This window comes from Passer montanus, unplaced genomic scaffold (assembly GCF_014805655.1).
Source record: "Passer montanus isolate IOZ18808 unplaced genomic scaffold, ASM1480565v1 scaffold7, whole genome shotgun sequence".
Lineage (NCBI taxonomy): Eukaryota > Metazoa > Chordata > Aves > Passeriformes > Passeridae > Passer > Passer montanus.
Window position 1 is genome coordinate 3,591,953 of NW_024372147.1, and position 17,221 is coordinate 3,609,173.

Here is a 17,221-nt window from a genome sequence, read left to right on the forward strand (position 1 = left end):
TAATGCTTTCAGGTCCTTACCACTCATTGTAGTGACAGTAAAAACACTTAAGAACCTGAAGAAAGCTCTTCAGAAAAGAAGAGGCCGTCAGGGAAAACTAAAACAATTTGAAACCATTTTTAAAAACAGGTTCCTTAACAGTCTGAACATTCTAGAGCCATATTCCCTTTTTTTGTTGAGATTTCGTGTTTGGGGGGAATATGCTTTGTTTATTTTTAATTGAATATTGCTATTCTGTCTATTTTTTAGACAAAAGTGGATTGTTTTTACTAAAAGATGGGAATATATTTGCAGTAAATATTTATTATATGTTGTCCAGCCACACTATGTGTAATTAATAGTTAGGCCATGCAGGCATGATTTCAAACATGTTTTTCCAGATTACATTTTCAAATGAGGTAAGTGAAGGTCTAGAATGTGTTAAATGATAACACAGAAGGCAGAATATAGATGCATCATTGAGGCAATAAAAAGTACTTGGGCACACTCATGCATTTTAAATGAGAATAGTTGCTCACTTTAGGAAATAGCTTATTGCCTACTATCCAAGAGATGTCTTTGTTCCAGGCTAAGATTATCATACATTTATTTTTTATCTTGTATTTTGCTTTTCTTTGATTTCTATATTTAGAAGGATTTTAAACACATAATTTAAAACTTAGTGTACATAAAGAAGCAGATCAGAGAACAAATAAGTTTATAAAGCAACATCATATGGATTTAACATCCATAAACAGCAATGTATCTCTTCTATTATTAACCTTCTTACAAAGCTTGCATTATTATATTATGGAAGCTCCAAGTTCAGTTTCTTAGAAAGACTAAGGAATATAATGATTTCGGGTGCTTTTATAGCTCAGGTTGTGAAATGGGAGACAGAGGTAGCTGAAGCTTCTAAAAGCTCAAGTAGGCAAAAAATACAGAAAATGTTCAGCTAAAAAAAAGAGTCACATTTTAAAAAAAAGTTACTTTCTGAAAGAGGATTTGGGGATAGGAAATGATGGCTTTTCAGAAGCCATACATTCAGAAAAAAATATTTGATTGAATGTAAACATATATCTATATATCATCTACATATCTATATATCTATACATCTATATAAAGCTTTTCCTCCCCATCCTCTCACCCTCAAAGTCAATTCAGTTGTACCATGGTTGCATTAAGAAAGAAAGATGCAGTTGAGAGGGGGAATTGCTCAGTATCTCTGTGTTTGGATGTTACACTTACAGCGCTGTGTACTGAAAATCTGTTGGAGTGTGTTGTCACGCAGGATTAATGCAGTGGCAAGTTCTTCTGCCAAGCACAAAATGAATAACTTCATGTTCTTCTTCCAGAGTATGCCTGAAGGAGAGATCTTTGTAAATAAATATGGAGCAGAAGCCTATGGGTGCTCCCAGGCACAACTTGTATTTTGAGAGTTGTTTGAGAGCTTTTTACAACAAGAACAAAGGTTCAGTGATTGCATAAAAAGCCTATGGATTTACCATTGGGTTAGAGTGACTATAATTATAATAACCTGAGTGAGAACCCTCTGTGGATAGTGAAAATTTAAACTCAATAATTATAAAAGAATATGCATGAGGATGTAATTCTCTTTGGGTATGTGCTATGGCACAAGAAATCATGTCAATTGAGTAAGAAAGTTTGTTTATTCCCACAGAATATTTACTGATAGGTAGTGTGGGTTAAGAGTTGTACACCTGTGTCCCAAGTTTACCTAAACCTTCAGCAACACACAGTTCCATCTTCTGACTTGCAATAGGTTCTTTGTTCCGTTTGTTCATGTGGAATTTTAAGGTAAGCCTTTTGTGCAGACGTGAAATGCATTTTGTGAAACTTCAGCACTGTATCAATATACCATTTGAAGTTAAGTAGGGTACTCTTCCATTTCATCTTTGCTTTTGTCAAAGTAAATATTTTATAATATAATGGTGAAGATTTACTGCAGGACTCTTGCTTCAGGCCTGTATCATGCAAATCCTAGATAACATATTCAAAAGAGCCTTTTTATACTCTCAGTAATACATTTTTAGGCTAATAGGCATCATGACTGAAGAAAATCAGCAGTATTCCTACAACTTTCCAGAACATATTTAACACCTGCTTCCAGGAAAGCCTCTTAGAGTGAAGTAGGACAAGAATGAAAACCAGAGTAAGTGCTGGGAGGCATGGTGTAGAGGCAGCATCTGGGGCGCGTGGGCACGAGTGAGAGCATTCTGTATCTGTAAACCTCAGGGATACAGCTGTTCCTGTTTTATCCTTTGATACTCAGTGCTCAAACTGTAACAAATCCTTTATCCAGTTCTGGAGGCAATGGAACAACTTTTCCCTTCCTTGAATCCAAATATTAGTGTTTGCTGTGCATTGTAGAGAGGAGCAACACACTGAAATCCTGCCTGAGACGAAAGGAAGTCAGGCAGTGTAAAGGAGCTAAACCAGCACAAAACCTCTCTCACACTTCAGATGTTGAACTGTTTACATCTGTAGAGGATGCAACACAACACAGCTGAAAGCGGCATTCAATGTGTAGAGCTTTTTACAACAGTTCAAGGGCTAATAATTTATGCAAAATGATTCTGAGATGAGACCTATTGGACTGCAGTTATTTCCAGTAAGCAAACTGACCCTGTTTTCCCCATTCTTTTAGAACGAGCATTAACCAGAGTCGCAGCTCTCCCTCCTTGAACAAGCAACTCATAATCAACATGGAACCTCTGCAGCCTCTCCTTCCATCTCCCTGTGAGGAGGAAGAGGCTCCTTTAGATGAAGGTGAGTCACTTACCCAATTCCCACTGATATTTATTACAAAGTATACAGAAAAATGTGTGATATTGACTCTGGGATATGGAAAAAAATCTAATAATTTTCATTAGGTATTCCTAATCATTAAAACCCTCTATGTGATAACCAATAACGATCATTATTTCAAGAAACTGTGCATTAGCATTACGAGAGATATATTGTGTGGAAAGTTACTGCTATTTGATATCTGTTTCAAAAAAATCTTTAAATTTTCAGGCAAAAGGATCTTAGGAAAGAAATAGTCTCAAGATGGCACCTTTTTTTGAATAGTGTCAGCAGTCATTCAGGAGTGAAAACTGGCTGTTAACTACTGGATATTTTGTTTTTCTTGATACTCTTTCCTTCTTTCTGCTTTAGTCTGATAATTTAATTTCCTTGATGAAAAAAAGACATTATTTGCAGATCAGCTAGGAAAGATTTTTTATTTATCCTTGACAAAATGGGACTATTGGAAGATCAGTCTGAATTTACTCTGTATAACAATGTTTTGCATGTATTTCTTTATTTCTTGATATTTTTAATATCACATTAAATGCCTTTCTTTTTGAGATACAGTCACTACAAACAATGACACAAACACCATTGCCAGATTAAATGAGGTTAATTGCCTTTGTCATAATAAAAATGAAGCCAACCAAACAAAATCTGACACTGGTTCTTGCTTGAGATGTAGTGAAGTAATTGTTTCAGAGGTTAGGAAACGCAATATTTGCTGTTGCTTTTTTCTGGTCAATAAAACCAGAATATAGTTGAGTGAGTATCTTCCTTTTCATGGGAGTATGTCCTAATTTTATTTTATAGGAGTTGTATGAATATGTTTTGCTCAGAGTTTGGACAATGAATATAGCAAGCACAGGGTGAATTACATTGTCTGTGTTCATACCTTATTATAATTAGTAGTGGCAGCTGTTAGTTTTAACAGTTCCTTGTTTACCTCCACTGTGAAATACATGTATCTGAGAATTTACCTTCCAGCAGCCAAGTACCACTGCTGTGCCTCCTCTGGGCAGTTGCCACCACTGCAGAGTAACAGCAGTTTGCTCTGTGTAACCACATGTCCTTGCCTGCGTCCTGTAACCACACTTACAACTCTAGGCAATGAAATCCATTTTTGGAAACTGGGGACTTACTGCTGTATGCTCACCCAACCGTGCTTGTTTTAAATGTTTTGTGTTATGTAAGTTTGCAAATTACATTTCCTTTTAGTCAGACAGATTGTTGTTACTATGATGAGCTAATAGACATATTTGCTAGTGGTATTTAACGGCATACTTTATATGTTGTTAAATATCACCAGATGCTAAGTTAACAGTATTTAGGCTTTTACAGTCTCTTCCTGCAGAAAACGTGGCTATATTATCAAATTGCAGCTTGAACTGATCTCGCAGCTCTTTGGCAGTGATGCTGGCTGTCTTCCCAACATCCACTTCTGTGGATTCCCACCTTCTCCCTTGCACCAGCACTAATCACAACAGTGTGAACTAGAAAAAGGAGTTAAAAAATAAACCAACGACAAAAAAAAATCCAAAAAACCCCATAAAGAACCCCAAAAACAAACAAAACACCAAACAAAATAAACCAAATAAAAAGTGAATAAAATAAATTCAAAACAACAAAAACAAACCAAATCCAATAACACCAGGAAACAAAATTAAAACAAAACAAAACAAAACAAAAAAAGAACCAACAAAAAAACCCCCCAAAAAACCAAAAAAAAACCCAAACTAAACAAAACTCCCGTTAACTGTGCAGTCTCCTATTATTGCCTGACTCAACTATTGACTGGCTCATGAAGAGGGTAAACTAAGGTCCTCTGCTGGAGTGGGGGCATGAGCAAGAGGTGGGGAGAAGGGAGGCATCCAGCCCTGAGACTGACACAACTGCCTTGGGAGACTGCTTTTAGTGTGCTACAGATATGAAACAGCCTTGGTATCTCTGTGTATGTCTTGGCCCAGGGAAGCGTACTTTCATTTTTGTTGTTCAAAAGGCAAAAGTCAGTGTTATCAGATCAATAATTCATGCATGAAATCTCAGCACAGAAGTATCAAGTGACCAAAAAGAAGCTTTCATCACTTTGTCAGAATGACATTAATATCCTGTGACTGGAGAGGTATGGTATTACCTTTAAAAAAAAAGTCTACTCAAGTAGGTGTGATAACATCTGGTGCTAGACAAAGGCAGTAATCTGTCTCACCAAAATCAGATGGGAAAAGAAGGCAGCCACAGAATCTGTATAGCAGCACTATAAGAAACATAATGTGTTCAACTACACATGGAGCAAGAACTGAGCTATGCTCAGTGCTGGTGAGGCTGCACCTCAAATCCTGTGTTCAGTTCTGGGTCTGTCATTGCAACAATGTCATTGAGAGGCTGGAGAATCTCCAGAGGAGATTCCAGAGAAGGGCACTGGTGAGAGTGAAGAGTCTGGAGCACGAGTCCTGTGAGGAGTATTTGAGGGACCTGGGGTTGTTTAGTCTTGAGGAGGCATGGGGTGACCTTAGCAGTCTCTACAACTCCCTGAAAGGAGTGTGCAGCCAGGTGGGGATTAGTCTTGTCTCCCAGGTAATAAATAACAGACAAGAGAAAGTGGCCTCACATTACGCCTAAGAAGGTTTAGTTTGGATATAAGAAAAATTTCCTTACCAAAAGGATGGTCAGACATTGGAACAAACTGTCCAGGGACATGGTTGAATCAACAATCTCCATGGAAGTGTTCAAAAGGTGTGTAGGTGTGATGCCTGAGGACATGGCTTAGTGGTGAACACAACAGTACTGCGTTAACAGACTTGATAATCTTTCCAACCTTAATGATTCTATGTACAGGAATGAGCACACACCTGCTACTATCAGTCTAATTGTCTGTCTCTGTGTGGGTGCTTGGCTGTGTAAGATTTGGTTGTAGAGGAGAGTCATGTGAAACTTTTGTAAGTACAGTTATTTAAATTTTTTTACATGGTCTCTTGCTGAAAGTTAATATAGACCAGGAGTTTCTGAGTCAGTTGTAAGATTTTAAGATTTCTCCCTTACTTATGTGTAGATAAAACTAGGGGGAGCAATTTGAAATTAACACAGTCATTTCTCTTTTGCATAAGCATGGTCACATGAAACATAAATGATAGATTTTACTTCTCAACATCAGTATGTAGGAACACACTGGCCTTTTTTCCCCTTGCACTAAGATTTGACGCCTTGGATATTTCTATGCTTCTGTGTGGTTCAGCTGTTAGAGCAACTGCTAGCTGAGATGGATGCTGTGGAAGCTTGCAATGTCATGAGGCATTTGGAAATGTTTCAAATGTTGGAAATCTTTCACAGCCTTGTCTGGCTGGCACTCGAGTCCTTGTATAGGCCTTCCTTTACATATTGAGCACACTGGCGATTAGATTTTTGTAAGAATTCATGCTTTCCAGTTTTTGTAGCTGTGTACACAATGAAGAGTCAACCCCTTTTAGTTAGAATTTAATCATCCTGTTTTGCCTGTTATGACACTTATGAGAATAAAAATGAGAAAAGACAGAATCTTACTTTTGAAGGGGTGACAAAATGTAAATAGGATGCAAAGGGGTACTTGATCTTTCCTCACACCCAGAAAAAGTGTTTGCAGAGAAGGAAAGGAAGAGAGAAATCTTTGCTCTGGCAGAGGAAGAAAACAGGACCTCTGCTGAACATTTGTACTATACAGGCTGTGTAGAAAAAGGAGCCATCATAAAGATGCTTTCCAAAAGCGTCATTGAAGTAGATGTCTTTTATGACAGAAACATCTGGGTGTAAAATAGACTCTTTCAGGCCTCCCCTACTCCTCTCTTTCCTACATATTTGCATGCACATCACTGTTTTTTTGGTACAAAGAGAACAAGGACGTCAGATAATGAGGATTCACGTAGCACAATGTCATAAATATTACAGATGAGTACTCTGGGAAGTGAGAGACTACATCCCCACCAGTACACTCCTTCCAGTTTGTCTCTTCTCTGTGGTTTTGGTGTACAAGGAAAGAGTTTCTTTCCCACTAGGGTAGTGTGATGTTGTGCTGGAGCAAGTTATCAGCAGCCAGCATAGGTACATCATGATTTTTTGGGAACCTGTATATCTCTGCTGGGCAGGAGCAGGGAAGTGCCCAGCCTCCTGAAACAACATTTCTTTATTTCTTTCTGTCCAAGAAGAACCTGTCCAACAACTGTCCTCAAGTGGGAAGTGGAGCTAGTATGTAAAGAGATAATTTTTTTCCAGATTTAAAAATTTTCTGTTCTTTCTTTTACATGGGCAGGTCAAGTTTTTATTCTAGGCTAGAAATTAATCTGTTTTGGTCTCACTGGCTTGCTTTGTGAGTAAGATTTTTAAGTGCAGCATGGGATTTTTCCATTGTATTTACATGTTTCACAAATATTTTCCAGGCAGTGGTGGGGAACTGATATTGCTGGTATATTAAAACATTTTAGAAAAATAACAGGACTATGAATGCTGGCCTCTTTTTTAACTGCACTATGGTTTTTGTGCCTTAGATATTTTTATGCCTCTGTGTGTGGTTCAGCTGTTATGCTGGCAACTGCTAACTGAGATGGGTGCTGTGGAAGTTTGTATTGTACATTATGAGGCATTTGGAAATGTTTAAAAATAACCTCTGGTTCTGTTCCCTGCTGGGATATTTTTGTTAGCCATGTTAGAAGCTTGTCATTTGATTCATTGAGAGCGACCTGTGTGTTAGTCTCTTAAAACTCAGTGGGAACTTAATAAAAGGTCAAAGCTGGTATGGCTAGAGCTTTTACAAGACTTTGAGAAGAGGAATTAATAGTCACCATGGTGAAATGTCTTGTAAAAATCCAAACCAAGAGAAGCATCCATTTGCGGATGGTTAACCACTGCAACAAGGAAGTGTGCATTCGTTTACTGCGGCATGGCTCCAAGATCACAGCCAGAAGGGCTGGTAAATTTACATTTATTTTACTCAACCCCCTTTTTTAAAACCCTCTAACCCCAGTTTAAGTTAATAGTTGTGTCTTGGAAAAGAACTGTACTGTAAATGGCATGTACAGCAGAGAATAAGGACAAATTACTGACAAGAATGAAGTTGCAAATGGAGAATGAATGAGACAAAACATAAGTTTATTGTATGTACTTACAGAAAATTGTAGATCATTTTGCTAATTGGTAACAAATGAGGGACTGGAATTTTGCCTTTGTATTTTTCTGTGACTGAGGTGGGGGAAACACTTTGAAACTGTAGTAATTTATGACAAAACTGGAACATAGTAGATTTAATGTGAGCTGAATGAAGTAGTTGATGCTTCCAGTTTGTAACTTTATTTGGTTTATTTTTCTACATACTGAATAATTTCATATACTGAAAAATAGTACTAAGGTGGAGGAAGGTGGAGCTTGGGCAGAATCTGATTTATCTCTCTTTTTCACTCCTTCTGTGTGTACAAAAGGAAAAAAAAAGCATTCAGTATTGTTTGGAACAGCAAAGTGGTGGTTTTTTAGGAAATGCTTTTGCTAAAGATCCATTGCCCCCCCATCACTAAATATGTCAATTTCCTTAATGTCATAAGAAATTTTTAAATTTGGTTTTTCCATGCCTTCTGTAGTACTGATTACTTTTGATGTTTGGGTACCTATAGGTTGAAGTGTTTCAGATTTTACTAACCTATATTAATTCTTTGTATTGAATCTTCATTTCAGAAATTAGTTTTTAATCAAAGAATTAACTGAAAATGTTCTGGCAAATTAGAATATTGTTACTATTTTGATATCTGAATTTAGAAAGCAGTGAGTGCAGTAGGTATAAAAGAAACTTCTTCTTGCAGTGATTTGTCTTTGAGTAGCAACAGCTCCTGATTGTCTTTGCTTCTTGAGTTCACCACTCAGTGAAAACAGTAGAATCTATGAGAATACACCTAACTCCCTTGATTTAAACATAGTAGCAAAATTGAAAAAGCATCATTGTTGACATGTGTTTTGTATTCTTACATCTCAGAGGTTAAATACTGGCTGCAAATAGATGCAGGACATCTTGTTGGTTTAATATAATGACAATAATCATAAGAGATTTGTATGTTGGGACTACACTAGTTCTTAAACACCTTGATTTTGTAGTACTGTTCATACTATGTTATTCCTTTTGAAGTAAACATGCAAAAAAGTATACATAAATATATATACATATATATATATATCAGCATATAACATATGGATACCAGCACCAAAGCACAGGAGATAGCTTGTGCAAGACTCCTAACATGGGATATAACTCCTTGGGAGAGCCCCACTTTGATGCTTTCAGAACAAGTGTTGCTCAGAACAACGCTGGCGTGTTCTGGGAGGGCTCACCCAGGCTGAGCTGGAATGCTGAAATGTCCCACTTGCCCTTTTGCTTGGGTGCTAAGCTTTCACATCAGTACTCAGCACATTTCAGCCTCACTGTCCTTGGCGTGGTGCTGGACACTGAGTCACTGCAGTCCCATCACCAGGTCCTTCTTTCTCCGAGCTGCTGACCAATGTATCTTGCCTTCTCATTCCTGCTCCCATGATACACAGTCAGATGCTTCCTTCAGTTCTGTTGCTGCTTAATCCTGTTTCTGGCAGGGGATCAACAACTCTGGATTGAACTCTTTCCAGGCCAAAGAGAGATGGAAGACAGGCATCCCAGAATGCCCACCATGCAGTATGCTCTGCTCTGCTTCTGCCTCTGTGCTTTGGGTGCCCTTTGTGGGCTGTGGAAAGCAGAGCAGTGGCCTTCAGTGGCTGTACTAACTGTGACATTGGACACTGTGACACAACACAGCTGGGAGGCGAGCTGTAATGCCACAAAACATCCAACTCATATGAACTGGCAACTGGGACAGCGCTTTTCTCCCTTCTAGAAGTTCCCATTAGACTAAAGCAAACAGTAATGGCCAGCAGGAAAGTCAGGTCACTGCCTAAAAAGGAGTTACTATAAACTGTCATTGATTAACTCTCATTGCAAAGCTGTAACAGGTGTCTTTCATAGGCACGGGATGTGGGTATGGTACAAATCTGTGACCTTCTGTTTCTGAGGGCAGGAGGTCTGGTTGTGATACAAATCCTGCTTGATATAGATCCTGTGTAGGGAAATATTTAAATTCAATGCAATTCTAGAGTCTGTCTCATTTTTCTACATTTTCTTTGTGACATTCATGCACTTTGCTCATGTGAGAAAATCACCTTCCCCTTCCCTCTGAAAGGTCATTCTATTCATAGTACAGATGAGTTTTGTCCACATGGAAAATAAGCAAAGGACACATGATATTTCTAGAGGAAGAAGTAAAAAGGATTGCTCCTAAATGCAGCCTGGCTGGCCTTTTTTGTTTACATGTGCGTATTAAATGTTCCTAGCAATGCTCTCTCTGGACCATATCTAATTTTCCATTTGTCTCTCTAAAATGAGTGTATATTCACATTTGTTCCTTTCCACAATATTAAAGGCTGTTATAGGTGTGTAATTGTGTTTCTGGTAAGAAAAGCCCTATGCAGGATATCCAGCCAACAGACAATGTGTGACCTGGATTTTTTAATAAGCAGAGGATACATTCTTCCGAGGTGCAGTACTTCCAGCAACTGCAGATTCTTAAGAATGGTGGAGCTAGAGCTGCCCTTCATTTTGTTAATCCTCAGCTGCTGGTTTTGGCCCCTGTAGAAATACCAGCAGCTGACAACTTCTATGTCAGACCTCTCAGACCTCTTGCACGTTCATGTTCACAGCAGATGACCAAAATAATGTCATGTCTTATTCAGCTGTTCATGTTCCTGGCTTGCAGCAATCACCCGTATTTTGTGGAAGAGGAATACTGAATTTCACCTAGGATAATGAGATGTCTGGCTTTGTAGTTGCCAGAAAAGTGTAGCAAACTTTTGCTGTGGAAATATAAGAAATAAACGTGAGTTTATTTACCTGATATTCCAGAAATCTGTATTAGAAGTTTCTGATTTATGGAATGTAAACTTCCATTAAGAATTCAAAGTAAATAATGGAAAGAAGAGGTTCTCAAATGTAAGTTAGTTCTGAGCTCATAGTCCTTTAAATCTGAACACCACATAAATTTTAACTATTCTTAAAGAGATAGTAGACTTTTCAAAACCTTGCCAACAAATTATATAAAATGATAGTCTTACCAAATAATTGTTATATATGAATAGAAGCAAAGGGTTTGCAGTAGAGTTGTAGAATAATTAAAGAGTATTAGGAGTTGGGCTTGCTTTAACTTTTATATTCAATTTTTCCATTGGAACATTTCAAGGATTATTTTTTCTTTTAACTTGATGTTATTACTTCAGATATCTGGCTCTCTTGAGGGCTATCTGAAAAGTAAAAAATTCAAAAAATTTTCTTCTCTCTTAAATTTGTGTTACTGGAATATTCATTGTACTGTGTAATTTTGGTACTTTTATGTGATATTCTTAGGCCTGCATTATATTGCATATATATATTTGCCATAACGATTTTACATTTATGTCTTTTGAAACCATCAAAATATGAATAGCCCAACATACTTATCTATATATTGCAACATGACTAGAAACTTTGCTGGAATCAGTCATGTGGACCCTGGTTAATAGCCTGCGCTGTCCTCATTCCTTGAATTAAAAAGTGTTGTGGTGCTACAGAGAATATGAAGGAACAAAAAAGCCAACTTCATCTCTTTAATTTTTTAACATATCAAATAAGCTTGCAGCAGCAGCAACATTTAAGGCCCATTCTAAATTTTTAAATATGGATTTACACTAGTATTTGACTGATATAAAATGCATTTACATTGATTTAATGATTTTAAATAAAAACAAAGGAGTGGAAAATTCTTCCTAGCAGTCAAAATTAAATGGTGGAATGTAATTTTGATGTGTGCTTCAGAGCTGAAACACATTACCATTTAAATAGAAACCCTTCAGGAAACAAAAACACTGACATGAAAAGGTTTCTCTGTTGCCTTCTATCAACAGGTTAACCCCATAGTCAGAAGTCTGCCAGTTGTTTGATAAAAATACAGTTGTAATGAAAGTTGATATATGTTGTTTATGTTCACTGTGGATTTTATGCAAGCTGGAATTTACTCTGGGGAGAAAGAGATAAATTGGGGTGACCTTTCTTTGTGGTAGTTGCAGCTGTCCTCTGTGGTGAGAAACATGATGAAGATATATTACTGACCTTGCACCTAAGCTGGTATAGAGAGACCTATAGGCAGAATTCTCAAATTTAGGAGAGCAAAATTGTGTGTTTTCAGCTATTTTGAAATGTCTAAGTAAGTGGCATAACTTAAATTTTAGTATTATTAAGAATACTTGAAAAGCATGTTTGAGAATTGAATGGTAGTACATGTGTATCTAAAGATATGTGTAGATTCTTAATGCTGGGTTCCAGAGTTAAAAAAATTTGGCATTTGTAATTTAAAGCATTGTGGCTATACTCTCAAGTAACTTGTGTATGGTTTCGTGATCCAGCATTACCTTCTGTTACTTAGGAGAAAGAGGGTTAGGAGAAAGATCCTCCAAATCTGTTCTCACTTCTTGGTGTTCATACTCTGTTTTGTCTCATTTCAGCTGGTTTGTATCCTCCTCTTGATGACTGTGGCAAGTGTATTTCTTAATGTAAAGACTGGTGTAGACAGTTACATTCCAGCACAAAAGAAGTTTCATGCTGAAATATGATGAATTTCTAAATTGGCGGTAATAAGAGAGCACAGAGTAGTTGCTGCAAGGAATTATTAGGTAGGAAGCCAAATTAAACTTATGAAAATCAAACTAATTGAATTATTGAACTGAAAATTGTTGAGGAAAAGGTTTCATTTCAGCTATGCGCTTTGCTGCTGAAAGGAACTCCTGCTCTTTTTCTCTGTTCCTGGTCATGTGCTGTTTCCACAAGAAGCCATGACTGGCCAGCTGACCAAAAAAAAAACCACAAAAAGCCAAAAACAAACCAAAAAACCCAACCAAAAAACAAACAAACAAACAAACAAAAAACCCCCCACAAAAAACCCAAAAAACCCCCAACAAACCATCAGATGTCAACCCAAGCTGCTTTGCTCAATGATAAAAAACCCAAAAAAACCCCCAACAAACCATCAGATGTCAACCCAAGCTGCTTTGCTCAATGATGAAATGAAAGGAAGCAGAAAGTGTGGTTTTGGTCATTTGGCCAAAATGAGAAACCTCACCTGGTGGCATGGCCAGTAAGGTCTATAGAAGAAGGAAAAGATAACAAGTTACAGGAGAAGAGATCTGTCTGGGCCATTTTGAATATTTAAAAAGGGAAATTTCCATGAGGAGGTATCTTAAGATTGCTTTGCAAGGCACGTCTGTGCCCTACTGTCCTCTCCATTCCTAAGATTGACAACTAACAGCCCTCATTGAAGTACTGATGTAGCTGTAAACAGCTAGACTTCTTTGCAGACTTCTTGCTGAAAAAACCCAACCAAAAAACAAACAAACAAACAAACAAAAAACCCCCCACAAAAAACCCAAAAAACCCCCAACAAACCATCAGATGTCAACCCAAGCTGCTTTGCTCAATGATGAAATGAAAGGAAGCAGAAATTGTGGTTTTGGTCATTTGGCCAAAATGAGAAACCTCACCTGGTGGCATGGCCAGTAAGGTCTATAGAAGAAGGAAAAGATAAGTTAAAGGAGAAGAGATCTGTCTGGGCCATTTTGAATATTTAAAAAGGGAAATTTCCATGAGGAGGTATCTTAAGATTGCTTTGCAAGGCACGTCTGTGCCCTACTGTCCTCTCCATTCCTAAGATTGACAACTAACAGCCCTCATTGAAGTACTGATGTAGCTGTAAACAGCTAGACTTCTTTGCAGACTTCTTGCTGTTAGAAATAGACTGGAAAAAGGAGAATAAGTTTTGAGAGAGCAGAGAATAATGTCATAAGAAAGTTTCCTCTGTAAAGGGGACAGAGAAATTTAGAGGAGAGAGAAAACAGCTAAAGAACTAGATAAGCAAAAAAAAAAAAAAGACATGAGAAGGAGCTTTTTTTAACAGGTGGGGCTGTTAGAATGCTGTTCTAATGATATCTAATTCTCATATCATATGTTAACCTTCCTCTCCTTTTTCCCTTTTTATTGTTAAAATGAATTTGTCATTATAATCTGTTGTCTCTTTTTAGTGTCATGCTCTATTCTCAACCCTAGCTATTATCTTACCACATTAATTCATCTCAAAGCAATGAGAGTTGGTAGTTTTTGTTGTTGTTATTATTATTATTATTATTATTATTATTATTATTATTATTATTATTATTATTATCATAGATCAAAGAGCACCAATTCATACATGTAGTAGGTGTTAATTTATATCAGAAATCAGATTGCTAGTAGAAAATAAGGTGCTCTTTTTCTGCTTTGCACTAGACTATTATCATTGGTAGCTACATCAGGCCCTCTTAAGCAGATCTGATGTACTGCAGCATTGTAGAGATACTGCCCTCTTCAAAAAGCTTTTCCATTTTTTGATAATTGTGTACAGTCTGCTTTTAATATTCAAAATTATTGCAGAATCTTCTTTCCATACATCTATTATATCCTATTGGAGGGCTGACTTTTGGCACCAGGCTGCAAGAAATTTAGTCATTGTTTTAATCTCATTTCTTCAGGTGTCCAACTGCCAAAGGAAGAGGAGATTTCAGTACCTGTGACTTCAAGCTCTCCAGTAAAGGATTCTGGGAAGGATGTTGATCTTGCCATTGAACAGGAAGAGAAGATGAAAGAGGAACCTTTAACCATCTCAGAGCTGGTATACAATCCAAGCGCCAGCTTGCTGCCCACACCGGTTGAAGATGAGATTGACATGCTTTTTGATACCTGCCCAAGAGCAGAGAATGAGAAAGATGATACCGATTCATTTGAGGAACTTGAAGCAGATGAAAACGCATTTTTAATCGCAGAGGAGGAAGAACTGAAAGAAGCTCGGAGAGCTCTGAGGTGGAGCTATGACTTTCTAATGGGCAACATAGAGGTGAATGCTTTTGTGAAGAGTTTCTCCAGACTTTTTCTTGTAGGCCTTGGACTACTGTTGTTTGTGTTCCCCCTTTTCCTTGTTCTCTTGGAGTCGGACCTTCAAATCTCTTTCCTTCACGAAATCCGCCAGACACCGGAGTTTCAGCAGTTTCATATTGAATATTACTGCCCCCTTAGGCAGTGGATGGCTTGCAAAATAAACTTCATCCGTGACATTCTGGGCAGCTTTTAAATTTTACATGAATATAATACAACTAAGGGCTATATTCAAAATTTCAGTTAGTGACAGCTTTCCATAATGCCCCTGCACCCATCTGTTGGCAGCTGCCTTCATATCCTCATTTACAGTTTTTATTACAGACTCTTCAAGTTCTTAAGTTTCCTTTACATACTTAAGTTGCCATTTCAGTTACCAGCTTATACAGTCTCCTTTCAATAACCAAAAAGAAGCTTTGTTTAAATTACATTTCAGACTTCCAGCTCATTTATTACATTATATAAGACAGGGTCACAGTAAGTTTCATTGTCCTTAACCTTTCAATCCATGACACTAAGACTGATGATATTGAAAGAAAACCTTTTTGAATATACTCCTTAGTGCAACAATCTCTTCTAACCAATGCCTATACAATCAATGTTTATGCTGGGTTTTCGGTTTTTGTTTGTTTTTCTGTTTGTTTTTTTATATTTTTATGTGTTTAAGATATTTTGGTAAATTTTTAGCAAAAGACAACTTATGATGTTATTTAAATGTACACATTGGTAAGAATAATGCAGAGGGGCATGCAGGGTGTTTTTAGTGTTTTACCAATTATTTGTTTTTAGACTATGGCTGGAGAATGAATTTAATGTAGCTCTATACAAAGGGACCCTGTTTGGGAAACACACAGAAAGTTCACAAAAGTTCTGTAGGGGCTGCCTGGGCGAGGTGAAACAACAGCAAGTATGCAAAATAATTTCTGAAAGGTACAGTTCTAAAGCTTGGGGAAGTGAGCAGAACTGAAATGATCCTTCCTCTTATCTGTCAGGTTGTCTTCCACTTTATCAGTTCTGTAGAAAGTCTTTACAAGATAGTCCAAGTATGTTTAGAGAAAGATTGAGTCTTCAGTCTAAATGTAGATTATTGTACATAACGGAAGACAATAATAGTAAGTAGCAAAAAAAAAAAAAAAAAAAAAAAGAAAAAAAAGGACCGAAAAGTAAATCAGTAGGTGAGTGAGCTACTTTTAAAAATCATAAAGAAGATTAAAAGGTGAAAAAGGAATAAATTTTTCATACTTCTTTTAAAAAGCAAAGCATTAGGCTGTACAGTTGATATCAAAGTAATCTACTGGCTCACAGTTAAAGGCTTAAACACTTAAAGAGATGAATCTTCATGCTTGATGCCCTTTATGACTAATCTCTAAGACAACATATTTTCTATGCATACCAATACACTTCCTTTCACATATAGCACCATACTTACCCTCATTCCTTGTTATTATGAGCCCAGTTACAAGATCTAATGCTGTTTTGTGTAACATGGATTTGTATATCTAAAAGTATTCCAATATAGCTTAGAGAATATACTTACATAAAATCTTGTCAATGCTGAGAGCATTTGAAGGCCCTCAAATATACCACAGAGGTTGTATCTAAGAAAGAAAGTTTTTATTCCTCTTCTCCCACAATCTTAGTGCAGCCTTGTTTCATATTTAAATTAAGAAACTTGAATTTTGCCTTCGGACTCTTTCTCCTGCTTAGATGTTTAGGAATTGGAGACATATTTGAGGCTATTTTATTAGGTGTGCATTTAACACATTGTAACCACATGTCTAATTCCTACTAAATAAATTCCTTTAGTTTCAGTATCAGGGAATCTCTTTTGCTTCGTTTTCTCTTGTAAGCCTTTGCAAATGTCTAGTTTTAAAATGGCAATTTTCATAGAGGATTTTTCCTTCCCTTCTAATCTTCTCCAGTTTTTAAAAGAGAGAACAGTTACAGGGCTTAGGAGTTCATTTCCTCAGCTGAAAACTTTTGGATTACTCTTCATCTCCCCTCCAACAAAGGCTAAATTAAACAACTGTGTTTTTTATTGTCTTTGCTTGTCCTTGATAATCTGTTTCCCAGAAGAATCATTAATGATTAGTTATTTAGTATCCATTTCTTCCTGTGCTACTTGCAGCTAAATGATCCTTTCCCATGAGGTAATAATTCAGCCTAACAGAAATGGAGAGTGAACAAATGCAGACATTTGGTCTTAACCAGAAATTATTCACTTGCATTGTTGCTAAATATAGAGGGGGTGGAACGTGTTTTCAGTGGTGAAGGCTGTGAGAGCAAACATCCTGATGGACTGTGAAGACGTGGTTCCATACAACCTCCTAGAAAGTCTGAGAATTACTTAAAATAAAAAAGTTGGTTACGATCATCTCATCCCTGTGCATCCCAGAAGTAGGAGTATTGTAA

At 37.1% G+C, this 17,221-nt stretch overlaps 1 protein-coding gene across 2 annotated transcripts in view; it reads left to right on the forward strand.

Moving 5' to 3' along the window:
* The window catches only part of FRMD3 (FERM domain containing 3), a 132,104-nt gene extending 116,142 nt beyond the window's left edge, over positions 1-15,962 (forward strand). For both annotated transcript variants that reach the window (XM_039729970.1, XM_039729969.1), the window contains exons 13-14: positions 2,648-2,769; positions 14,410-15,962. In XM_039729970.1, coding sequence (XP_039585904.1) covers positions 2,648-2,769; positions 14,410-15,005 — 718 coding nt within the window. In that variant the 3' untranslated portion in view covers positions 15,006-15,962. The remainder of the gene's footprint in view (positions 1-2,647; positions 2,770-14,409) is intronic.
* Positions 15,963-17,221: the final 1,259 nt, after the last annotated feature.